The sequence below is a fragment of the Vombatus ursinus genome, unplaced genomic scaffold (assembly GCF_900497805.2).
Source record: "Vombatus ursinus unplaced genomic scaffold, bare-nosed wombat genome assembly UNPS02014777.1, whole genome shotgun sequence".
NCBI classification, from domain to species: domain Eukaryota; kingdom Metazoa; phylum Chordata; class Mammalia; order Diprotodontia; family Vombatidae; genus Vombatus; species Vombatus ursinus.
Genome location: NW_020954555.1, coordinates 1,458,235 through 1,484,645, shown reverse-complemented (window position 1 = coordinate 1,484,645; position 26,411 = coordinate 1,458,235). Strand labels below are relative to the sequence as shown.

At 44.7% G+C, this 26,411-nt stretch overlaps 1 protein-coding gene across 2 annotated transcripts; it reads left to right on the top strand.

Annotated features, from left to right (window-relative positions):
* The first annotated feature begins 7,230 nt into the window (after positions 1-7,230).
* On the top strand, positions 7,231-14,661 carry ZNF683 (zinc finger protein 683). Of its 2 annotated transcripts, none has more exons than XM_027864937.1 (6): positions 7,231-7,318; positions 8,234-8,385; positions 10,619-10,811; positions 11,673-12,298; positions 13,547-13,675; positions 14,100-14,661. In XM_027864937.1, exons 2-6 carry the CDS (start codon positions 8,245-8,247, stop codon positions 14,220-14,222), a joined length of 1,212 nt encoding a protein of 403 aa, XP_027720738.1. In that variant the 5' UTR covers positions 7,231-7,318; positions 8,234-8,244; the 3' UTR covers positions 14,223-14,661. The 2 variants fall into 2 exon arrangements, with proteins under 2 accessions (XP_027720738.1, XP_027720737.1); XM_027864936.1 differs by having other exon boundaries at positions 11,655-12,298.
* The last annotated feature ends 11,750 nt before the right edge of the window (positions 14,662-26,411 follow it).

Genomic DNA, 26,411 nt, shown 5'->3' with positions numbered 1-26,411 from the left:
TGACCTTTTGCTCTTCCAGACAACTCAGTCTTTATGGACAGATCTTCTCCCCATTCTAGGATACCTTTCCCAGTTTTTCTCCAAATTCATCCTCCACCAGGAAGGTCTTATTCACTCCCATGTACACTGTCTCAACACTTCTGCGTATGTTCTTGTGTCTTACGGATGGGCCCAGGGATCTCTCCCATGTTCCCTGTAGAAGACCAATTCTATCACCCTTACCCCACTCCCAAATGGAAGCCAGATTTAGTTCTCCAGGGACGTAACATGGTGATGTCACAATAGACCCATGAGGTAATAGTGGACCCAGAGCCTAGGAACTGGGAAGGGCCAGAACTAGAGGAGCAGGAATCCTAATGCATATTACTCAGAGACCGAAGAGAGTGGAGAAAGGGAATATTGAAGGCAATTTTGTGGAAAACCTGAAGAGGAGCATTCTACACATTTACCTCATCTTGTCTAATACAATGGGTTCCCAAAGTATAAAAGTGTCCCTATTTCACTTTCTAGTTAGGAGGTGGGATAAGCTCCCCTTGCATGGGATGCAACAGTTTTATGGCAAGAAGGTTGCTTAGGGTCCTCCTCCCAAGCATAAAGTGGGAATGTCCTCCCTCTGGTCCCTGGACTAATACCCCAGCATCTTGAGTATTATTTATCCTGAAGATAGGCTTGTGGCCTGAAGATGGGAGTTGGGAGGCGAGGCTTGAAAGTCTCCCTCTTCAAAGCTGAGGGAACCCTTCAGGATCCCCTTCATTTTTCACATGTGAGAAAACTGAGGTTGAAAGAACGGAAGTGACTTCCCCAAGGTCATACAGTGAATTAACAGTAAAACTGAACCTGGATGCCCAGGTGTTCTGACTGTCAGTTTAGAGTTCTTTCCAATGTACCAACATACTTCCCTCTCCGAAATAATGGCCTGGCCTGGTCTCCAGGTCTGTCAAATGTCCCCCAAGATGCCTGCAAAATGACCCCTAGCCTAGCAAGGCTAAGAGTCCTTTGCACAGTAGTAAGGGTCAGGAGATATCACTCTGGGTGCCTAAGACTTGAGAGATGAATTCTTTTTTTCTTTTTTTGGGGCAACTGGGGTTAAGTGACTTGCCCAGGGTCACACAGCTAGTAAGTGACAAGTGTTTGTTCTGAGGCTGGATTTGAACTCAGGTCCTCCTGACTTCAGGGTCGGTGCTCTATCCACTGCGCCACCTAACTGCCCCTTGAGAGATGAATTCTTAAAGTTCTACCCCAAAATCTCCTTCTGAGTTTACACTATCCATGGAAAATCTTCCCCATAGGCATCCTGGGCACAGGCTACATGGAAAGAGGAAGAGATAGAAAGTAGAGAGTCTTGCCATGGGGGAAAAGCATCTGTACCCAAAACCCGTGGAAGAAGGGACAGGGAATGAGGGGAATGTGTGAATGCTCAATGACTTATGTTCCTAGGGCAATAGCACTGGCATGGTTTGGGCAACCCTCTTCCTTACTCCCCAACCACTTCAGTAGCTGAAATTTCCCAGAAAGGTGATGTTGTCCAATGTCATCCAGACGCTCCAAACTAATGAGAGCTCTTAAGCTAGGCAGGGAAATTGTTCCCACTAGGTGGAGTCTGTAAATTCTAGGTAAGTCAGCTTGATTTCTATACCTGGTAGAATTCTCATCATTGTTATTATGATTATGCCAGTCTCATCTTTCTCATTGGGGTTCAGACAGAAATGATCTGAGGATAAGTTGCTGGCATGTCATTGTTATAATCAAAGGATAGTTTGTGAACACTTAGAAAGGGAAGCAATGATTACTAAAAGCCAGTATCATACAGGACTAACTCCATTTACTTTTTTTTGACAGGGCTCTTGGGTTAGGGGAATGCTGTAGATGTAGTAAACTCAGATTTCAGCAGCTCATTTGATAAAGACTTTCATATTGTCCTTATTGACAAGATGGAGTGCTACAAGCTAGGAGGGAGTGCATTCTGGCAGATTTGAAACCATTGGAATGGCCAGATCAAAGAGGAGTCATTGATTGGTCATTGTGAACTGGGAGGAAAGTCTCTAGTGGACCGTTCTGGAATTCTATCTTTGGTCTGAATCTATTTGACATTTGTATCAGTGACTTTGATAAAGTCACAGATGGTATTCTTGTCAGCTTTGTAGATGACACAAAGCTGGGGGGAGGGGGTTAACTAACACATTGGATAACATAGGATCCAAACAGATCTTGACCACCTAGAAAACTGGACTTTCTCAAATAAGGTAATAATAAGAGCTAGCATTTATATGGTACCTACTATGTGCCAAGCTCTGTGCTAAGAACTATACAAATATTATCTCATTTGACCCAGGAGGTAGGTGCTATTACTATCCCCACTTTACAGTTGAGAAAACTGAGGCAGACAGAGGTTAAGTGACTTGCCTAAGGTTACACACCTGGGGAGTGTCTGAGGCCATATTTGTACTCAGGTCTTCCTGAGTTCTAGGCCTAACTCTCTGTGCATTATGCTGTCACTTAGCTACCTTATAATTTAAAATAAGACTAAGTGTAAAGTTCTGCTTGAGCTTAAAATGTTCACTTTGTCAGTACAGGATAAGTGAAGATGTGGGTAGATAATGGTTTCTGCAAAACTTCTGTGGGTTCTAGCAAGCTCAGTATGAATCAACAGTGCAATAGCGTAGCCTCATGCAGGAGACGGTATTTGAATTGAATTTTGATGGAAACTAGGGATTCTAAAAGGTAGTGGTGCAGCAGACAGAGCTTTGGGCCTGGAATCAGGAGGACTTGAGTTCAAATCCAACCTCAGACACTGACTAGCTGTGCGACCCTGGGCAAGTCACTTAACCCTGTTTGCCTCATTGTCCTCATCTGTAAAATGAGCTGGAAAAGGAAATGGCAAACCAGTCCAGTATCTTTGCCAAGGAAACCCTAAATAGGGTCACCAAGAGTCAGACACGACTAAAAAATGACTAAGGAAGAGGAGGGAGTGCATTTCAGGAGTGGGGGGACAGCCTATGCCAAGGCACAGAGGTGGTAAATGGAACATTATGCATGAGGAACAGCAAGAAGATCATTTTGGGGGCAGCTAGGTGGTTCATTGGATAGAGCACCAGCCCTGGAGTCAGGAGGACCTGAGTTCAAATCTGGCCTCAGACACCCAGCACTAGCTGTGTGACCCTGGGCAAGTCACTTAACCCCGATTGCCACGCGCACACACACACACACACACACACACACACAAGAAGATCGTTTTGGCTGGACTGAAGAGTATGTTAAGGGGAGTAATGGAAAATAAGTCTCAAAAAATAGGGCAGATTATGGACTCTTCCCTCTGTTGAATAAAAATGCTATGCAAACATCAAGCTCTCCTTGGTTCTGAGAGTAGATGACTCTCTCTAGCAATCCATCTCTTTCTAGGGGCCTATGCAGACTCATTTTCTAAAGGGTCATGGATTAGTCTGGACAGACCCAACAAGATTCAGTTCCAAGCCCCAACCCTACTGGAAAACCTTACCTTGCTATATTCCCCAAGTCCTAATCAAGTCCTAACCTCAGAAAATGGAGTCAGCTCCTTGTGGGAACAGATAAAATGTGCTTAGTGGTCTACAGTGACTTTACTCTTAGCATAGACTCCATAAAGGCAATAAACACTACGCAATAAAACATCTGCCATTGGGCTTTGCCCCTTGGCCTCTCCCAGTTTCAGACCATACACACCCTGTAGTTCTGCATATTTCAGTCTCCTTGGCCTCCATGGGTACACTTCTTGGGAGTAGACAATAGATAATTCAATAGAATTTGCACCTGAAGCCCAACACACATTCAATGGGGTACTCTTTGTTTTTTGTTTGTCTGGTTTTTTTTTTTTTTGGCTAGGCAGTGGGGTTAAGTGACTTGCCCAGGGTCACACAGCTAGTGTCAAGTGTCTAAGGTCAGATTTGAACTCAGGTCCTCCTGACTCCAGAGCCAGTGCTCTATCCACTGTGCCACCTAGGTGCCCCCCACCGTTTTAAAAATAATTCAGGTTATTAAGGGTTTTATTTATTTATTTATTTATTTTTGCTAGGCAATGGGGTGAAGTGACTTGACCAGGGTCCCACAGCTAGTAAGTGTCAAGTGTCTAAGGTCAGATTTGAACTCAGGTCTTTCTGAATCCAGGCCTGGTACTCTAACCACTGTGCCATCTAGCTTTCCCCTCAATAGGGGTACTCTTTCGATGAAGCCTCAAGAGCTGGGCTCAGGGACATAGCTCTCCCTCAATGGCACAGGCTTCAGTTCAGAGACCCTAACTGGTCCCTGCTGAAGCTAGTTTATGACTTACAGTGTGAGAGAACTCAATGGGTAACTCCAACAAAGAGACTTCTGCCATCCCCATGGGGCCCCAGAATCTTCCTGACCTTGGGACCTGGTCTCATGTCACATCCCTTCTGCTTACACATTCCCCCTTTTCCTCTCCACCAGAGTCAAAACTCAGTCATTCTCAGACAGCCTGGGCCAACAGAGCAAGAGGGGCCCTATGTGAAGGAGGGAAGACCTGGGGGAGGGGGTGTCATTATAGTCATCCTCAAGTATTTGAAGAGCTGTCCCGTGCAAAGACTCAGACCTGTTCTGTTTTGCCCTTGAGGGCGGAAGTAGCAACAATGTGAGCCAGAGTAGTAGAGTGAGAAAAGTTGTAGACTTGGTGTCAGAGGACATGGGTTCAAATCCTGCCTTTGAAGTGAATTGGTAGAAAGTCATCCACCAAGGAAAACTTGACATTTGCCTGGCGTGTTTATTTAGCAGTATGAAGGGTGTGCAATCTTCAAACTGAACATGGGACTGATATATTTCACACGGGACTAGTTCATCTCCCTGGACTCAGTTTCCTCATCTATCAAACGAAAAGGTTAGATAAGTGTGGCCTCTGAGGTCCGTTCAAGTTCGAAAGCTATGGTTCTCTGTTGCTGTGGCTGATTTTAACTTTTTGTTAGGAAAAAAAATCCTAACAATTAGAATCATTAAAAGTGGAAGTAAGGGATAGCTAGGTGGCGCAGTGGATAGAGCTCCGGCCCTGGATTCAGGAGGGCCTGAGTTCAAATCCGGCCTCAGACACATACTAGCTGTGTGACCTTGGGTAAGTCACTTAGCCCCATTGCCTAGCCAAAAAAAAAAGAAAAAGAAAAAGAAAAAGAAAAAGAAAAGTGGAAGTAGGCTTAGAGTGGGCTTTATCTCACTGGAGGTCCTTAAATAGAGACCAGATGACCACTTACTGATGCTGTTGACTAGGTGATGTGCAAGGAGGACTAGATGCTCTTTGAAGTCCCTTTTCAACTTTTAAATCCTCTGGTGGGTATGTGGGCTTATATCGGGGTGACTAGCTATGGTTAGCTTTCACCAATCGGGTATTCTAAAGCTGTGTGATGTCATCTCTGGAGGTCCAGGTTTGGAAGGTGCAGCAGTAGGGTAGCATGACAAGAAGGTAGCTAGGGGTCTGTGTTTTGAGGATCACAGATCTGAAGTTGGGAGGCCATTGGGTTCAACCTCCTCTTTTACAGATGGGGGAACTGCAGCTGAGACTTCCCCAGGCTCATACAGTTAGTAAGCAACTGTAGCAAGATTTGAACTCAGGTCGTCCTGACTCCAAGCCCAGGGCTCCATCATACGTGCCCCAGCAGCTTCCGAAACAATCTTCCTCCAGTCACTGTTGTGACTTAGGCATTGTTGTGTTTTAGGCATTGTGAATCTCATGACAGAATTTAAAAGACCATCTAGTCCAATCCATACCCACAAAAGCATTCTCTTTACAATTATACCTAGCATCAGACGTCTAAGAACAATGAAGAAGACTTCTTAGGGGACACGAGAGATTTGTTAGATCCTGAATCTCCTTCTCTAAGACAAATCCTTCAGCTCCTTCTAACTTTGCTCACAGGTGATGGTCTAAAAGCTCTTCCCCACCCTTGTTGCCTTCTCTGGGTACTCTCAATATTATTGATGTCCTCACTGGCCCTGAAGTCAGGAGGACCTGAGTTCAAATCCGGCCTCAGACCAAACACTTGACACTTACTAGCTGTGTGACCCTGGGCAAGTCACTTAACCCCAACTGCCTAAAAAGAAAGGAAAAAAAAAGATTATTGATGTCCTTCCTAAAATATGGTACTCAGCACCAGATGCAATACTAGCAGAGAACCTTGTATACAGCAGGCATTTAATGAATGTTTGTTTAGTTGAATCAAACTCTAACCAGGGGAGACTAATGCTTTCTTTGTTTTGGACATTGTGCTATAGGTAGAACAGTGGATAGAACATGGGATTTGGAATCAAAAAGATCTGAATTCAAATCCTGCCTTAGATGCTTACTAGTAGTGTGACCCTGAGCAAGTCACTTCCATTCTCTGTGCCTCAGTTTCCTCTATGTCAAATAGAGATAATAACAGTACTTACCACTCAGGATCATTGTGATGGTCAAAGAGTTAACCTATGTAAAGTGTTTTGCCAAATTTAAAGTGCTCTATAAATGCTAGTTATTATTATTATTATTATTAAGTGCTTTCTTTCCATTATATCATGTTGCCTCTCACCCAGTCTGCCATGTTGACAACCTTGGGGAAGCCAAATCTTCTAGTTCCATTTCTGCCATACCACACTGTCTCCCTCATTGTCACTTTCAAGGTCTGCTTCTCCTCATCTCCTCCTGTCTCCATAATCCTTTTGTTCCCACCTTACGGTGTCCCTATCTCCACTTATGTCAGTCCCCATTTGGACAAGTCATCCCTCTTTCATCTCAAGGCCTCAGTTTCTTCATAAGTTAAATGAGGAAGCTAAGACTGATTGATGACCTCTAATTCAGGTCCCTTCTGGCTTTAGATATGTGCTCCAACTCCTGTCTCCTCGTTCCATTATTCCTGGCCCCCCTCCCCTTTCTCTTTCCATTTCTGCCTCTTCTAGTCTCTGTCTGTCCCTGCCTTTTGTCCTCATTAGCTCACCTGCTTGGATCTCATCCTACCCTCTTAGTTGCCTGGGGCCCCACAGTGTCCCACAAACCTTCACACTGCTGGTCCCAGGAAGCTGGCCGTTCAGAAAGCAGCAAGTTTCCACTGTAGAGTTGTCATGGCAACCTGGGAAACACTTTAGAACAGGGCACCCCTTTGAAGTTAGAGGAAGGGGGCAGGATGCCATCCCTCTCTCTGAGTCTCATTGGAGCCTCTGAAGCTGCTGTTGTCTTCCTCTCCACTTAAAATGTAGCCAGCCTCTGAGCTCAGTGCTGGGGTTCTTTCCTGTTTAGCTATAGAGGGATCTCAACCTAGAGGCAGCTACCGCTAACCAGTTTGTCCAGCCAGGGAGGACCAGAGGGCCTGTAAGTGAAGACAGCACCTCCTTCCCCCACCCCCAATAAATATATATAATCTACTCTTCTACTGGGATGCAGACTTGGGAGTTTTTCTCTAGACTTCAGCCTTACCTAGTACAGCTCAGGATGTCAGAGGTGGGCGGAGGAGGAAAGCAGTGGGTTCAGGTCCCTGGGACTGTGTATGATGGGGACCTTGGAAGCAAGGAACTCTGGGAATGATAGGAGCTAGGGCTAGAAGAGGTTTGGGACTGGGGTGCCTGAGCTGTGAGCATCTTTGTCCATTCGGTTCCCAATGTACTCCTCGTCTTCTCCAATCCAAGCCCTAATCCCTGAGGCCAAGGGAAGAGAGGGAAACCCATGATAAATACCTCATTTGGACATCTCTCTCTCTCCCTCTGGCTCTTCAAGTAAGGGTGGGCGCTATCTCTGTGTCTTAATGCTCCTCTCCAATGTTCCTCTGCTTCTCCAGTTGACCAGCCTCGGGCCCAATCCTCTCTGTGTCTGAAGTGGATGACAGTCTGAACGGGAACTGAGATGTGTTGGGGGAAGGGAGGGAGAGGATTGGGTCAAGACTGAGAAGATGAGGAAGGGCTTCTCTGGAACCCAGGGGTTTTTCTCCTAGAAGTGGTAGGGGAAACAAATATTGTCAGAAGAGGGAGCTAGGGAAGGGACAGAAAATACTAGATTTGGTGGAGTGGGTCCTGACCCAAGGGGAAGGTGGGGGGAGGACCTCCTAAGAAGATGGAAGATGTGGCCAGTGGGGTTACAAGGCACCCTTGGGAGACTGTCCACTCTGTGTCTGAGCTTTGTCAGGCTCTGATAGCCCTCTTCCAGACTCATACGGGCCCATAACTCCCTGTTGGCTCACACACAAGGGTCTCCCCTCATCTCCCCTCCTAGTACTGACCTGTCTCTCCACAGGAAGGGTCAGAATGAAAGGAGAACCCGAGGAAGACATTCCCTTTGCCCTGTACCAGCGCCAGACATGCCAAGGTCATACAGATGTGGGGGATCCTGGGACCACCCCATCCCTTACTCCCAGCCTGGACAAACACCAGGGCCAGAGTAACCAGGTAAATCTGGGGTCCTCCCTCCTTCTCTTGCATCATCTAGCTTGGGCCCAGGGTGGGTGCAGGAGCTAGTGTCTCTGAGAAGTAAGGGGGGAGGGGATATAGTGGAAAGAACTCTGGGTCTGGAATCACAAGACCTGGATTTGAATCTTGCTTTTTAGCCCTGGGACTTTTGCTCACCATCCCTTCTCTGAGGCTCAGTTTCCTCATCTGTACAATGCTTGTACTGAGGCATTTAAAGACTTATGGTTTGTAAGCTGTGGGGCTGGGATAGGGGCTGGATTTGTGAGTTCAGTGGTACAGGGAACTCCCATGTGAAGAAACTACTTCTACTAATGCAGGTTGGCATCTTCTCTGCATCTTATGGTGCAGAGACTTACCCAGGGCCACACAGTATGGGTCAGAGGTGGATCTGTTCTGGCACCAAGGCCAAGGCCATATCTGTGCACACTATGCCATGTTTCAACTTATTATAGAAACGTGAGCTTGTATTATTATTAGAAAAGATGAGGCTGTCTAGTGGGGCTGAGGCCGTCTAGGGTGCATTTTGGGGGACTAGAGAGGCATCTGTCTCCTCAGAGGCGTTTGGCAGAAGCATTGAGTTAAAGGGACTCCTAGGATCTCTTTCCCCTGGGCCTAGGCCTACTTTCCCCCCTGGGTGCTCTCTGCCCAGTCCTGCTGGGCCTATCCCCAGGAGACCCAGAATATCTAGTGGGTAGCCCAGTTGATGTAGACATATAGTCAATCATGGTAGTGTGTCATGAGAATGATTTGGAGGAAGGGCGTGGCAGGGCAGATGGGGATGGCAGTGGGCTTAAATCTTCCTGTGGCTTTCTCCTGCGACCTTCCTGACTCTTAGGGAAACAGATTAAAAATTCCCTCCTCCCTCTAAGGATGGCTGATTTGGGGAATGAGGTGGGGTGCAGTGAACTCAGGACAATAAAAAGTTCAGAAGTGGGGACAACAAGAAACCAAGTTATGGCATCTGTCTCCCTCCCTCAAAGCTTAGAGCTGACTGAGTAGGGAGGGAATAAACTGTTATATAGTGCCCACTATATGCAAGGCATTTTGCTAAGCACTTTCCAAATATTATATTATTTTTGATCTTCATAACAACTCCAAGAGGTATGTACTATTATTATCTACATTTTATAGTTGAGGAAACTGAGGCAAACAGAGGTTAAGTGACTTGCCTAGAGTAACACAGCTGGTACGTATCTGAAGTAGGATCCAGGTCTTCCTGACTCCAGGCCCAGAGCTCTATATTCACTATGCTACCTAGCTGCCTATAGATAGCAAGCCTGAGGCCTTCTCACCAGGCAGATGGATTCAAATGGGAAGGAGCCAATGCTCAAGTCCATGGTCCTCCATTCTTTCCATCCCTCCATTCTGAGCTAATGAGGCTACTGGCAAAAGAAGGGTCTGTGCTATGGCTGGGGTTGGGGCTTGGGAGGGGATATCTTTTAGGTGGTAAAAGGTTCTGAAGTTTGGAGAGGTGGGAAGGAGGTTGTTAGGGAATGGGGTGAGTGGGAGAAAAGGTTCTGGAGGAAATGGAAGGTTTTAGAGGGAGATGAGAAGATTCTGGGAGGGAGGAAAAGGAGTTCTGGAAGACAACAAGGAGGTCCTGATGGGGAGAAAGACATTATCAGAGAGATGAGAGGTCTCAGAAAAGCCAGAGATCCAGACAAGTCCTAAGAATGAAGTGGAGGTCTGGAGCTGGAAGGGTAGGATGGAGGGGGTCCACAGAGAGAGGGTTGGGGGAGGCTTAGGGATGGAAGGCTGGGCATGGCAAGGTCCTACAGTGTTTCTTGGAAAGTGTGAGGAAGATAATCCTGGAAAGTAAAAATGGAGAGTCTGGGGGGAGAAGGAAGGACCTTGAGGGGAGATGTTCTCATAGCATTGCAGAGGTCCAGCAGGGTAGGGGGAGAGGTGATGCCTGAGGGCAGAGATTTTCAGTGAATAGAGAGGTCCTGAGGTGTGGCCATCTGCCTGTTACTCAGCCTTCCCAACACACACACACCTTCACTTCCATATCAAGAATTAATAACTCCAGCAGAGGTTTGTGAAGATGAGGGTGTCAGGAGAAGAAAGGGCTTCTACTGAGAGCTAAGTCCTGTGACTTAGGAGAAAGACCTTGGTGGTCCTGGGATTCATTGTCCAGAGCCATAGAAAATGCCCCAGGGACCCAGATGTGCAAGCCACCCAGCCTCAGTGTTCCCCTCCCCTTGGCTTTCAGGTTTATCGACCTTTTAAGGACTACCTTTCTGGGACAGATGCTTCCGACTCTCATTGCACAGCTAGCTGGATGTACGCTACAAAACCAGTCTCTGCTTTGCCCACCCTGCTGGCCTGCCCACAGCCCCTGAACCTCTACACCTGCAACCTGAGGCCCAACCCCCTGGATACTGCCCCGGGAGGCCCGACTCTGAGTAAGGACTATGTTAGCCGTGGACAGGGTTGCTATTTCTCTCATGATTCCTGGTGGGAGAATCAAGGAAGACCATTAAAAGGATTGAGAAGAATCTGGGGGTAGGGGCTCAGTGAGGGGACTGAGGCTCAGTGGGGAGTGGGGACCTGGAGAGCGGATGGTGGCTTACTGGGATGAATCAAGCGGATGAAGGATTATTGATGGAAAAGGGGGCACAATGAGGCCTGTGAGACTTCTGCCCCCTGTCATTCTGATTCCTTGGCTCAAGACATGACCTACACTCTCCATTTCCTTTTTTCTGGGTTGGGGAGTAAGGAAGGAGCATCTTAGAACAGACTATCAGAACTGGGAAGGGCCTTAGAACAAAGAATGTCGGAGCTGGGAGGGCCCTTACAACAGACTTTCAGAAGTGGGGTGGGGGGCTCTTAGAACACAGAATGTCAGAGCTGGAAGGGACCTTAGAACATAGAATGTCAGAGCTGGAAGGGACCTTACAACACAGAATGTCTGAGCTGGGAGGGCCTTTAGAACACAGTGGTCTTAGAACATGGAACGTCAAAGCAGGAACATAGAATTTAGAACAAAAGACAAAGAATGTGCAAACTGGACCCGATCTTAGAGGTCAGAATGTCAGAACTGGGAGGAACATTGGGAAGAAGTTGTCTAAGGTTACTGAGCTGGTGTGTTGCAGAGGCAGGGCTACCCTCCTGGTGCACCTTCTAATGCACTGGAAGGGACTGATTTGGGTGGTGGGATGGAAACAGACAAAGGGAAAGGCTTCCCCCGCGGAGTCGTTGGTTCTGACCACCATGTTTCTCGTCTACCCCTACCCTTTCCCATTCAGTGCCTCCTCTTCCCCTAGAGCACAGGCCAATTCTGGTCTCCACTGAGGACCCTAAACTCACAGCCACCTGCCTTCTGGGCAAGAAGAAAGCAGAGAGTGAACCTGGTGCTCCAGACCCAGCTGTGGGGATTGTCCGAAGGAGCCCTACCCCTCCTGTTTCACACCCCAGCCCAGCTCCCACCCCCCTCAACATGAAGTTCCCATTGAGGCCCCACCCTTTGTGTCCTGCCTGCCCCCTTCTCTTGCCCATCAAGCCGTTATCCTCCTCACTGGAGACGTGCCCCTTCGCCTATGGTCCCCACCACCCCCTCCTCTTTCTCCCATCCCTGGCCACCCCCTATCCTGGCAGAGCTGGCCAGCTGATGCACCCTGATGGACCATACTCACTTGGTGCTCAGTCCCCTCTGCACCTGGGGCCTTGGCCGACCCTCTCTTCACCCTTACCTGACCGGCTGTGGCCCCCAGCTGAGGCCAGGGATGAGAGCCCTTCATCTTCCCAGTACTGCTCGACAGGGTTGGACTCAGGCAGAATTCTCACCTCGGGCACCACAGACCTGCCCTATCTGCTGAAGAAAGAGAATGATGCCAACTTGTACAAGTGTAATACTTGCGCCAAGAGTTTCAGGCAGCTCTCCAATCTCAAGGTAGCACTCAGCACCACCTCCTTCCCTATTCCAATTTCTCTTCTTCCTCCTTGGATCCCAATGTCATTTGGATAGGCTTGGCCATCCCAAACCAGCTGAATATAGCATGCCCTACCCCTCCTCTCTGATTCCAACCTCCACCAAGGAAAATTCTGAAAAAGGGGGAGAAAGAGGAGAAAGGAAAAGCAAGGGAGAGTTGGAGGGAGTGGATACTAGAACATGAAATGGAAAGGATATGGATGGGATGGAAGGACTGGAGACACAGAGGTCAGTCCTGGTTGGGGAGGCCCCGAGATGTGGGATTGGTAGGGCCTGGGTGCTATGGGTGCAATAGAATGTCCTCAAAGGTATAAATACATAAATGATTAGAGCTAGCTCCTAAGAGCTGATTGTTAAATTTTCAGTGTAAGCATTTACACCTTGGAAAAGGGCAAATACTACAAATCAGGGTTTGATTTGCTATCTTGAGCATCTAGACTTAAGAGAGTAACGGAGAAAAATGTTAATAATGCAGAGTAAATGCTTGTGTACATTTTTTTACCTCTTGGAAAGCCAATTATTAAACATTTACCAGCACTCCTGTCACTAGAAGCTAACTTAGAGATCATAGACTCATAGATTTCAAGCTAGAAAGGATTTTAGAGGTCAGGAAGTCGAATTTTCTCATTTTATAGTTGAGAAAATTCAGGCCCATGACAGTCGAACTCTGTCCAAACAGAGGCAGAGCTGGGATTTGTACACAGGCCCTCCAAATTCCAAATCCCATGCTCTTTCTACTTGGCTTCACTGCATCATCTGGCCTTGCCATCTTGGCCACTAACCAGCATGTAGTCAAGTGCTCTGCACATAGTAGGTACTTAATAAATGTTTCTGAAATTTAGTTATTTAATTGTATTGAATTAAACTAGCTGTATGACTCTGATCATGTCATATAACTTTTCTGATCATCATTCACCTCAACTGTCTAAAAAGAAAAGAGGATAGAGGATCCTTAGGGGTAGCTGAGAGGTCCTGGAAGAATGGAGATGTTCGGAGGGAAGGAAGGGTGTGCAGGAGAGAAAGGGAACGTCAAGAGATCGGGGGTTCATAAAGAGGAGAGAAAATAGAGAGCTTCATTGGGAAAATAAAGACATGGAGTGGGAGGTAGAGGGTCTAGGAAAACCTCTAGTGAAGATGAGACCAGGAAGGACTGTGCCCCAGAGCAATCTGTCTCTGGATGTTCAAAGATCGTCCTCATCCCTTCCCCAGGTCCACTTCCGAGTCCATAGCGGAGAACGCCCCTTTCAATGTCCTATTTGTAAGAAGAGCTTCATCCAGCTTGCCCACCTGCAGAAACACCAGCTGGTCCACTCAGGGGAGAGGCCTTACCAGTGCTCGGTGAGATTCTCTGCCCTCTGCCCTTCTCCTTGTGATTATGACTTAGTTTCCCCATCTGTAAAATGAGAGGGTTGGGCTAGATAGCCTCTGAGGCCCCTTCTGGTTCTTGACCACACATCCTCCTCCTCTCCCATCCAACAGGAAGCTAGAAAGGAGGATTGGGGGTGGGGTGGGGGGAACAATACAGTAGAAAAAATAGGTCAGATTAATCAAAGAAGGCTCCTGGAGGAAGAAAAATCCATTGCCAAGTTGACAAGGAGAGACAGAAAGGAGCAGAGAGGAGAGGGAGGGCTTCTCAGAGCTGGGAGGCAGGGAGCTGAGTAGCAGTATCTGAGAAGGGAGCACAGAGGCTGCAGGGAATGGGCAAGTGGAGGGAGCAGGGACAATAAGTGGGTGACACCCTTGCCCTCCGTCCCCATACCAGGTTTGCCACAAATGTTTCAGCAGCACCAGCAGCCTCCAGACTCACCTGCGGCTGCACTCGGGACCCCGGCCTTTCCTTTACAGATTGTGCCCCAGACATGGCGACCAGCCCATCGGGCACTAGGGGCACGTGCCTTGCTGCCCGCTGGCCCCATGTCTGGGAGGTGACCCCAAACTGGAGAAGCTGGCACTGCTGTAGCCAGTGGGCAGTAAGTAAGCCCACGGGTGCTGGGGGATGCCTCTCTGCCAGTCAGTCTGATTTTCAGGAGCTGGGGAAGAGGCAGACTGCTAAAGGTTCTTCAGTGTAGCAAGCTGAGCGCTTCTGAGTTGGCCTGGAGGGCATAGCACCCCTGGCGATAATCCCTCCCAGAGGCCATGCTTTAATGTTTTCTGACTGTGAGCCTCTAGTGTGGAGGGAGTGGGGAAGGAAATGTGTTATGAAAATGACTGGAAGCTATCTAGGGCTATCTGGGTTAGACCTGACAGCCTCAAATAGCCCTCCCTGCTCTGACATTCTGTGTTCTAAGACCCCTCCCAGATCTGATATTCTGTGTTCTAAGGTCCCTTCTTTTTTTCTTATTTAATTTCCCCCCAATTACATGCAAAAACAATTTTAGCATTCTTTTTTTTTCCAAATTTTAAGCTCCAAATTCTCTCCTTCCCCCCCACACTGAGAAGGCAAGCAACTTGACATAGATTATGCATGTGTAGTCATGCAAAGCACATTTCCATGTAATTCATTCTGTGAAAGAAAAACCGAGAAAAAATAAAGAAAGTGAAGAAAAAGTATCTTTAATTTTCATTCATGCCCTACCAATTCTTTCTCTGGAGATGGACAGCACCTTTCATCATAAATTTTACAGAATTGTCTTGGATCATTGCATTGCTGAGAATAACTAAGTTATTCATAGTAGATCATCGTATAATATTGCTGTTACTGTGTACAATGTTCTCCTGGTTCTGCTCATTTCACTTTGTATCAGTTCATATTAGTCTTTCCATGTTTTTCTGAGAGCATCCTGCTCATTGTTTCTTAAAGCACAATAGTGTTCCATCACAATCATATACCACAACCTATTCAATCATTCCCCAATTGATGGACATTCCCTCAATTTCCAATTCTTTGCTACCACTAAAAGAGCTGCAATAAATATTTTTGTATACATAGGTCTTTTTCCTTTTTGTTTTTTATCTCTTTGGGATACAGACCCAGTAATGGTATTGCTTGGTTAAAGTGTATGAATGGTTTTATAGCCCTTTGGGCATAGTTTCAAATTGCTCTCCAGAAAAGTTAAACCAATATACAACTTCATTAATAGTACATTAATGTTTAAATTTTCCCACATCTCCTCCAACATTTGTCATTTTCCTTTTCTGTCATATTAGCCAATCTGACAGGTGTGAGGTAGTAGCTTAGAGTTGTTTTAATTTGCATTCTCTCATCAATAGTGATTTAGAGCATTTTTTCCCATATAACTATAGATAGCTTTGATTACTTTGTCTGAAAACTTCTTGTTCATATCCTTTGATCATTTATCAATTGAGGAATGGCTTTTATTTCTATAAATTTGACTCAGTTTTCTATATGTTTAAGAAATGAAGTCTTTATCAGATAAACTCACTGTAAAATTGTTTTTCACAGTAATGATTACCAGCTATGTATTTCTCTTCATTCTATTTCCCCCATTTATCCTACTTTCTCTCTCCTTTTACCCTGTCCATTCTCAAAAGTGTTATACTTCCGTCTTTTACCTCCCCCAAACTGCCCTCCCTTATATCAGCTCCCCCTGCCCTTATTCCCTTTCCTTCCTACTTTCCTTAGGGTACTATAGATTTCTACACCCAACTGAATGTGTCCATTATTCCCTCTTTGAGCCAATTCTGATGGGAGTAAGATTCATGTGTTTCCCTACCCACTTCCCCCATTTCCCCCTCCATTGCAAAATCTCTGTCAGGCCTCTTTTATGTCAGAAAATTTATCCCACTCTATCCCTTTCCCCTTCTCCCAGTGCATTCTTATTTCTCATCCCTTAATTTTATTTTTTTAGATAGTCATATCATCACATTCAACTCACACCTCTGCTTTCTGTGCATACTCCTTCTAACTGCCCAAATGAGAAAGTTTTTAGGAGCTATAAATATTATTTTCTCATGTAGGAATGTGAATAGTTTAACCTTATTGAATCTCTTGTGATTTTTCTTTCCTGTTTATCTTTTTTATGCTTCTTTGCCATCTTGTATTTGAAAGTCAGATTTCTTATTCAGCTCATCTTTTCATCAGGAATGCTTGAAAGTCATCTATTTCATTGAATGTCCATTTTACCCCTGAAGGATTATACTCAGTTTTGCTGGGTAGATTATCTTTGGTTATAATCCTAGTTCTTTTCCCCTCTGGAATGTCATATTCCAAGACCTCTAACCTTTTAATGTAGAAGTTATCCTGACTATGGCTCCATGACATTTGAATTGTTTCTTTTTGGCTGCTTGCAATATTTTCTCCTTGATCTGGGAGGTCTGGAATTTGGTTATGACAGTTCTGGAAATTTTCATTTTGTGATCTCTTTCAGGAGGTCATCAGTGGATTCTTTCAATTTCTATTTTGCCCTCTGGTTCTAGAATATCAGGGCAGTTTTCCTTGATAATTTCTTGAAAGATGATGTCTAGGCTCTTTCTTTGATCATGACATTCAGATAGTTCAATAATTCTTAAATTATCTCTCCTGGATCTATTTTCCAGGTCAGTTATTTTTTCCAATGAGATACTTCACATTTTCTTCTATTTTTTCATTCTTTTGATTTTGTCTGATTGTTTCTTGATGTTTCATAAAGTCATTAGCTTCCACTTGCCCAATTTTAACTTTTAAGGAATTATTTTCTTCAGTGAGCTTTTGCACCTCTTTTTTCATTTGGCTAATTTTAATTTTTAAGACTTTCTTATCTTGTATATCTTTTTTTGCATTATATTTTTGTATATCTTTTCCCATTTGGCCAATTCCGCTTTTCAAGGCGTTCTTTTCTTCATTGAATTTTTGTCTTTTACCATTTGACCTATCCTGTTTTTTAAGGTGTTAGTTTCTTCAATATTTTTTGTGCCTCCTTTACTAAGCTGTTGACTCTTTTTTTCATGATTTTCTTGCATCATTCTCATTCCTCTTTCCCTCTTATTTGATTTTTAAAATCCTTTTTGAGCTCTTCCATGGCCTGAGACCAATTTATATTTTTCTTTGAGGCTTTGGATGCAGGAATTTTGACTTTGCTGTCTTCTTCTGAGTGTGTGTTTTGATCTTCCTTGTCACCATAGTAACTTTCTGTGGTCAGATTTTTGTCTGTTGCTTGCTCATTTTCCAGCCTTTTTCTTGACTTTTAACTCTTTGCTAAAGTGGCGCTCTGCTTCCCAGGTGGAGGGGGCATTGTCCCAAGCTTCAGATTTTTTTGTGCAGCTGTTTTCAGAGGTAATTCTGGGGACCTGTAAGTTTTTTGCTTTTCCAAGGTGGTATGATCTAGGGAGAGGTGTGTTTGCTATTCTCCTGTACTGTGCACTGGTTTGTGAGGGACCACAAACACTCTTTTCAACCCTGCAACTGTGACCAGGGTTTCTGCTCTCCTGAGGCGACAAGCTCTGCTGTCTTATTGCTCAGGACTGGGACCCAGGTCCAATTTTAGGCAATGCCCAACAGAGTCCTGCCTCTGGTCCCAGCAAAGGGATCCCTATAAATCTCCTTCTGACCTGTTGTGGGTCTGTGGCCTAAGAGGTCTGGAGACCACCACTGCTGCCACTGATTCAGTCACCTGAGGCCAGATCCTGGTTTGCAGGGGCCTGGGCCTGGACTGCACTGGACTGTGCTCCTCTCTCACCCTGGTGCAACACACCTTTCCTGCTGACCTAAGTTGTCTTGGGCTGGAAAATTGTTTCACTCCATTTTTTTGTAGGTTCTGCTGCTCTAGAATTTGCTTAGAGTCATTATTTAAAGGTATTTGGAGGGGCTTGAGGGAGAGTTTAGTTGAGTCCCTGCCTTTACTCTGCCATCTTGGCTCTGCCCTGGCCTCTGAGGTCCTTCTACTCTGACATTAGATATTCTAAAGTCCCTCCCGGTTCTTAGACTCTCTGTCCTAAAATCACTTAGTTTTGACATTCTATGTTCTAAGGTCTCTCCAGCTCTGATATTCTGTGTTCTAAGTTCCCTTCTATCTCTGACATTAGGTGTTCTAAATTCCCTCCTAATTCTTAGACTCTCTGTCCTAAAATCCCTAGCTCTGATATTCTATGTTTTTGGTCCCTCCCAGCTCTGACATTTCGTGATCTAAGGGCCCTCTCTGGCTCTGACATTCTGTGTCCTAAGACCCCTCCCAGTTCTGACATTCTATGTTCTAAGTTCCCTCCTAACTCTGACATTCTATGTTCTAAGGTCTCTTCCAGCTCTGACATTCTGTGTTCCATTATGGATCTTTAAAGGCAGGAAAGGGGTCTTCTATTGCTTAGAGAGAAACAAACCTGAAGTACATGCACAATTATACAAAGGAGTTTCAAGAGGAAGAGAACATTAAACCCTGGGGTCCTGGGGAGGTCAGAAAATGCTTCGTGTAGGGGGTGGCATCTGAGCTGGGTCTGGAAGGAAATGGGATTCTAAGAGGTAGGAGGAGTGAGTGCAGTCCAGGCCTGGGTAACGGACAGAGGCAACAGGAAGAAAATGGAATGTTGTGTACAAGGAACAATTGACAGGCCAGTGTGTGTGTGAAGGGGAGGAATAGGAAACGGGACTGGAAAGGTAGTGGGAATGAGATTGTGGGGAGCTTTCAATGCCCGGTAAAGCCATATAGACCAGGGTCACCTCCAGTCATCCTGATCTATATCTTGCCACTGGATCCAGATGGCTCCAGAGGAGAGAGTGAGGCTGGTGACTTTGCCCAGCCCTGCCTCACTTAAATCCAATTCACTTGCATGTCATGGCAACACCTTCCTGATGTCATGGTCCTCTTCAAGAACGAAAGACAAACAACAAACCCATAGAGACACTGGGAGGTCCTTATCCCAAGTCCCACTTGCTCTGACAAGTTGGCTCCCCAAGTGTGTTGGGTTACATCTCCTCTTGGTTCTAGGGGTACCCCCAAGGGGTCATGGGCTCTTTCTGATGCTGTTGGCTCAAGTCACCATCCCAGCGTGTTCTTCTCAATATAATTTTACTCTGTGCCAGGCCTGGAGTCAGGAAGACTCATCTTCCTGAATTCAAATCTGGCCTCAGGTACTGACTAGCTGTGTGACCCTGGGCAAGTCGTTTAATCCTGTTGGCCTCAGTTTCTTCATCAGTAAAATGAGTTGGAGAAGGAAATGACAAACCAGTCCAGTATCTTTGCCAAGAAAACCCCAAATGGTGTCACAAAGAGTCGGACACAACTGAAAAACAACTGAACTTAAAATAATATCAATACCATTGATTAGTGGCCCACTATCAGTTTAACCAGTTAATAGCTCTTCAATATCACCAACAACCAGTTGACATCTATTAGCTTTTAGAAAGGTATATTTAATGAAAAGTTATTAACAAGAACCAACATACAAAAACTTCACCCCAAATCTCACTTGCTAGGGAGAGTGAACGCAAATGTAAATTATTTGCTAGAAAACTTTTCATCACCAAATTTACTTCTTCTTTTTTTTTTTTTTTTTTGCTAGGCAATGGTGTTAAGTGACTTGCTCAGGGTCACACAGCTAGTAAATGTTATGTGTCTGAGGCCGGATTTGAACTCAGGTCCTTCTGACTCCAGGGCCGGCAGTCTACCCATCGAGCCACCAAATTCACTTCTAAATGTGGCATAATACCAGGACATCATTCCCCTTGCTGCAGAACACAAAATCTTGGCTACCAGACTGATCCCCCTCCTGGGCTGGGTTCCAAAGGTTACTCCTCAGGGCCACACTCTTGACTAGGCTTGACCCTCAACAAACTCCAGCTGCCGGACCTCTGATGATTCTACTGACCTTTTAAAGCTCATGAGGTTGTAACCTCCTCTGTTCTGAATCCAATACTCATTCACCTAAGAGCAGGAAAGAATGAAACAGATATATAGAAAAATGGCTGAACCACACACTCATGGCAATATGTCAGCCTGGGTGGGAAGAGCATTTTGCTGGTGCCACGTTTCTCCCCACCAGGAGGCTTACAGCTGTCTTTGCCTCCATCACAGCCGGCAAAGAGAAAGAATGATTTGGCCTGTTGGTTCCTTTTATAGTATACACATTCAGTCTGAGATGGCACTCCTGAATCTCCTACCTCTATAAGGCAGAGTGAGCCCTACTCCAGCAGCCAATTAAAAGGCTTTTTATTCACCAGGCGAGGGATAGCTGTGGAACATCGGTGCACATTCTGAATGGGGCAAGTCATCACCCACTTCCAGAAGTTGTTTCCCCAAACGGCCACATGGGTTGGTACCAGAGTCTGTTCTGAACATGCCAGAACTGGACCCTCATTGGCCAGTTCTCCCTGGTAACAATCACATTGAGAAGTTTGTATATTATCCTAGAGTTGCTGGAGATTTCTGAGCAAGAGAGTGAACTTATCGGATTGATATTGTAGGAATTTCAATTTGACAGCTTATATGGAGGATGGTTTGGAGTAGGGGGGAGAAAACTGAGGCAGAGATGAAGTGACTTGCCTAGCTAGTAAGTATCTGAGGACAGATTAGAACTCACGTCTTCTTGACTCCAAAACTTCACTCTATGTACCCTATTCATTGGGCAATCTAGCTGTCTCTAGGCTGCTATCTATCTATCATATCTATCTATCATTTATCTGTGTATGTTATTGTTAAGTCATTTTTCAGTTATGTCCAACTCTTTGTGACCCCATTTGAGGTTTTCATGGCAAAGTTACTGGAGTGGTTTTTCATTTCCTTCTCCAGCTTGTTTTACAGATGAGGAAACTGAGGCAAACAGGGTTAAATGACTTTCCCAGGGTCACTCAGCTGGTTACTGTCTGAGGCTGGATTTGAACTCAGGAAGGGGAGTCTTCTTGACTCCAGGCCTGACATTCTATGCACTATGGCACCACCTAGCAGCCCTGTCTGTCTATACATATGTGTGTAGGAACATATATAATAAAGAATCATATAAATGTAATAAAGACTCTTCCAAGATGTTTCAAAACTGATAACTATTAGCCACTTGCAGTGATTCACATGAAACTATTTCTATTGCCAGGAAGAACTTGGAAAGTATTTCTAGGTATTATAAAGAAATACTTTCCCCAGGAAAGAAACTGCAGACCATAGGAGTATAAGTGTTGTATTTCTTTTTAAAAAATTATTAGTATCTTGTTTTTCATCACCTTGGTTTCCAACTATACCTCCCACTCCTCTCCAAATCCTAACCAAAAAAAACCCGTAACAAAAAAGGCCTAACAAAAAAAAAAAAGGAAAGGGGGGTTGGGCCTAAAGAAGCCGCCCAGAAAATCTAAGCAAGATAACAGTAGACTCCGGTAGGTGTGCAGTGTTCCACACCAAAATTGTCCCACTATCATTGATGTTTTTATTCCTGCTGCCAAGAGAGACAAGGGGTTCAAAAGAGCAAGAAATACATTGGTTAGAAAGCCAGTATGACTTCACACATAGAACTCTTGGCCAGGGATGGAGTACATTTGATGAGGGCAGTAAAAGATCTGTTTAGGGCTAGGGCCTGGGCCTAAGCCCATACTTTTTCAGTAGTATGGGGAACTCCCAGGTGAGGAAAATCCTTCTCCTGATGCAGGCGAGCACCTCGTCTGCAATGCATGAACTTAGAGGGTTGTCTAGTGCCCCAAGAGGCTCAGTGACTTGCTCAGGGTCACAAAGCCAGGGTATATCAAAGGTAGAGTTTGAATTTAGGAGTCCTTGGTTCTGAGTTTAGCTCTCTAACCACTACCCTAGTGGTGAAAGACTCAAATAGAAACATCTCCTATGGTTTTCATATTGACTTAGAAAACCACAAATTAGCATTATCTATGTTATATTGTATTTGTATTTATTTTGTTAAATATTTCCCAATTACATTTTAATCTGGCTTCACTATAGTCATGAGTTTCATAGGCCTCATGGGATCCAATAGGCCCTGAGTTTGGTACCTCTCCATGACACTACGTTGCCTCTCAGATATATTTAGTAGGAGTAAGTATTTAAAATCTTATCATTGGTGGGGGATGGTTATACAAGTTCTGGCAGAATTCAAGGAAACCTTGGAAGATTTATATGAACTGACAGAACGAAGCAAGCAGAAGAACCATTTATACAATGACCATAACATAGTTAAGGAAAACACCTTTGAAAGACTTAAGAATGTTAATCAATGCAATGACCACCGATGAATCTAGGGACAAGTGATGAGGAAGACCAATGCCTCTTATCTCTTAGTGCACAGGGGATGGACTGTAGGGAGAGGTCCATTTTCAGACATGACCATTACAAAACAAATTTGTTCTGCTTAATTATACTTACAGGGAGGGATTTATTTGGGGGAAGGGGCAAGAATGGAAGGAGTGATAGTTACGCAAACAAAAAGAAGAAAAGCGTGTCAATAAATACACAAAATACACAGGAGAAAATGAAAAGAAGGTCAGTAAGGGACATGGACAAACAGGACAGTGTTGCTACTCTCACGTTCGATTATCTATCAATACATACGATATATCATAAATATTTTTAAACAAGCTATATGTAATAGGTTTATGTCATATACAACCCCTGTTTTCTGGCCTTCTTTGTAAATGCAAATCATTTGTTGATTTTCTAGCTCATGATATAAAACAATACAAGTCAATAGAGTTACCTAGAACACTTAGTGGTTTGCCTAGGGTCACAGTCAGTTTGTATCAGAGGCAGGACTGGAATCCAGGTCTTCTGGTTCTGTATCTCTATGTCTACTGCTCTAAACTGCCTGTTGTATACATATTTTTGTTCTTGTTCAGTGGATTTTAGTTGTGCCTCGCTCTTCATGATTCCTTTTTTTTTCCTTTTTTTGCAAAGATACTGGAGAGGTTTGCCATTTCCTTCTCCAGTCCATGAATATAATGAAATGTCATTGTGCTGAAAAGAATGATGAATATAACTAATTCAGAAAATCATAAGAAGACATATCAACTGATATAAAAGGGAAGTAAATAGAGTCAGGAAAACAACATATATACAATGATTCTAATAATAATAACTCACATTTGTATAGTGCTTTATAGCTAGGTGGCGCCATAATGGATAGAATGCAAGTCCTGGAGTCAGGAAGGCTATGCTTCATGAGTTCAAATCTGTCCTCAGACACTCACTAACTGTGTGACCCTGGGCAAGTCACTTCACCCTGTTTGCCTCAGTTTCCTCATGTGTAAAATAAGCCGGAGAAGAAAATGGCAAACTACTCCAGTATTTCTGTCAAGAAAACCCCAAATGGGGTCACAAGGAGTCAGGCACAACTGAACAACAACATTCTTTCACCTACGTGGGTCATGGAGAGTCAGACATGACTGAAAACAACTGAATGATAAAAGGTTTGCAAAGTACTTTACAAATATTTTCTCTTTTTTATCCTATCAACAGCCTGGGAATGTAGGTGGTATTACTATCCCCATTATACAGAACTTGCCCAAAGTCTCAGTTAGTAAGTGTTTAATGCAGAATTCAAATTCAGGATTTCCTGACTCCAGGTCCACTGCACCACCTAGTGGACATTATTTGCAATACAGCAATGTAAATGAAAGAACCGTAAGATCATCTATACCAAAAACTGAGAAATTATAATAGCCAGATTTGGCCCCATAAGAAATAGGAAATGGCATCTCCCTTTACGGCTTTGCAGAGGTGAGGGACTACGAGTGTGGAATGTTGTATTAGACTTTCCAATATGCTGGTTAGTTGTGCTGAATTCACAGAATCACCAAATTTGATCACTGGAAAGTAGCCCAGCTGCTATCTATTGTAACTGATATAAGAAAGCACCACTCCCCATCATATCTTCCCTAAAAAGTGACCATTTAGGCTCTTCGTGAAGCCCTTCATAGAGGAAGAGCCCATGACCTCCTGAGGTGGCCCATTCTATTTTGGAATAGCTCTAATTGATGAGGAATTTTTCCTGACATCAAGCCTCAGTTTGTTTCTTTAACTTCTACCCATCCTTCCCAGTTTTGCTTTCTGAGGCCAAACAGAGCGACCCCAGTCCTTCTTCCACATGACAGGCTCTCCCGTTGTCCCCCGAACCTTTTCTTCATGCTAAACATGAACAACTCCTTCAACCCATCCTTATAGACATTGACCTTGAATCTTGACCATTTGGGCCCAAATGGAAGTTTTTCTAAGAAGTCATAGTTAGGAAAGGATTGGGAGACCTTCTTGGCTGGTTTTAGGGGTAAAAGCAAAAAAGTAAGAAACAATGAACACTTATCAAATAGCCAGCTGGTACGGACCAGAATCTTTCTGCCGTCTCTCACATTATCTGGTAAGTGCTAAGAGGTTGGCCTTGGGTTGTTCTTAAGGTTTTTTTGTTTGTTTGTTTGTTTGTTTTTTTTTGCTTTGTGATTCTACTGAAATATGAATGTTAAATGAAATTCCATAGTGAACGGGTAATAAGCTTCAACCACATAAAGATCCTAACAGGAGAGAGAGAGAGCCTTAATTATTAATACAGATGAGGACATAGACCTGTGTTTCCATTCCTATGAGGCAGTCCTAGGGAAGGAAGCTCCCACCAATGGAGATCAGCACCTTTGCTCAAACTCATAGTCTAATAGAGTTACCTAGAACACTTAGTGGTTTGCCTAGGGTCACAGTCAGTTTGTATCAGAGGCAGGACTGGAATCCAGGTCTTCTGGTTCTGTATCTCTATGTCTACTGCTCTAAACTGCCTGTTGCATACATATTTTTGTTGTTGTTCAGTGGATTTTAGTTGTGCCTCGCTCTTCATGATTCCTTTTTTTTTTCCTTTTTTTGCAAAGATACTGGAGTGGTTTGCCATTTCCTTCTCCAGTTCATTTTACAGATGAGGAAACTAAGGCAAACTGGGTTAAGTGACTTGCTCAGGGTCACAGAGCTAGTAAGTGGCTGAGGTCAGATTTGAACTCAAATCTTCCTGACTCCAAGCCCAGCGCTCTGTGCATTATTGGCATCACCTAGCTGCCCTCTATTTACATATAACCATGTATAAATGTGTGTATGCATGTGTAATAGGAGTGGTGTGGTCTATGGGGATGAGGAGGGGAGAGGAAAGGAACCAGTCTTTGAAGTATGCATAGATACTCCCTGCCTGGTTTCAGTCCAGGCAACCCTGTGGAAATTAACCCTCCACCTGCCAAGTGCTGAATAGGAAGGCTCACTGGGCCTCTGGAGTCAGAATTGATAGCCTCTCACTCGGCCCTTCGTTATTCTTTTTTCCCTTTACAGTTCCAAGAAGGCAGGCCACAGTCTCCCCCCCATGACTGCTCACTCTCCTTGACTCACAAGGTTACCTGGACACTTTCTTCTGGGAAGTTCCATTCATCTAAGACGAGGAAAGAAGAAACTCAAACAAACAGAGGCATCGGCCATGGCCAGGTGAGATATGGGGTGCCTGCCTTGTGGTCCCCAGATGACCAATGCTCCTCTTAGCTGGGAAGGAAAGTAGAACAATAAAGGGGGATATGACAGTTGTCTCTTTTGAATACCCACAAGGCTCAAGAACCCCTCAGTTACCAGATCTTCTTGATTTACAACCAATGAGAAAGCTTTTTGTCACTGCCTACTACTGACAGGACCAGAAACCATTGCTCCTTGTGTCAGTCAATGACAATCATTAATTAAGCACCTACTAGGTGCCAAACACTTGGAATACAAAAGAAGGCAAAACAAACAAACAAACAAAAAACCCAGTCCTTGCTCTCAAGGAACATTGAGGAAAACAACACGTAAATACCTATGTACAGACAAGACAAATACAGGATAAATTTAGAGATCATGGTGGCTTGGCCTGAAGCCGGGCCAGGAATGTTCTGCATATGCTCCAAGGACTGGGTCCCCTCCCCCTCCCCCACAGGCCAGTCCATCTATTACATATGTTTATGGATTGGAGCAAACACTATTGATTCATTTACACTCCTCAACGGGAAGGTGAAACTTGCAATCGGAAAATTCTAAGAAGCAAACGTGTTGGGGCAGCTAGGTGGCACAGTGGATAGAGGTCTGACCTTGGAGTCAGGAGGACCTGAGTTCAAATCTGACCTCAGACACTTGACACTCACTAGCTGTGTGACCCTGGGTAAGTCACTTAACCCCGATTGCCTAGCCAAGAAGAAGAAGAAGAAGAAGAAGAAGAAGAAGAAGAAGAAGAAGAA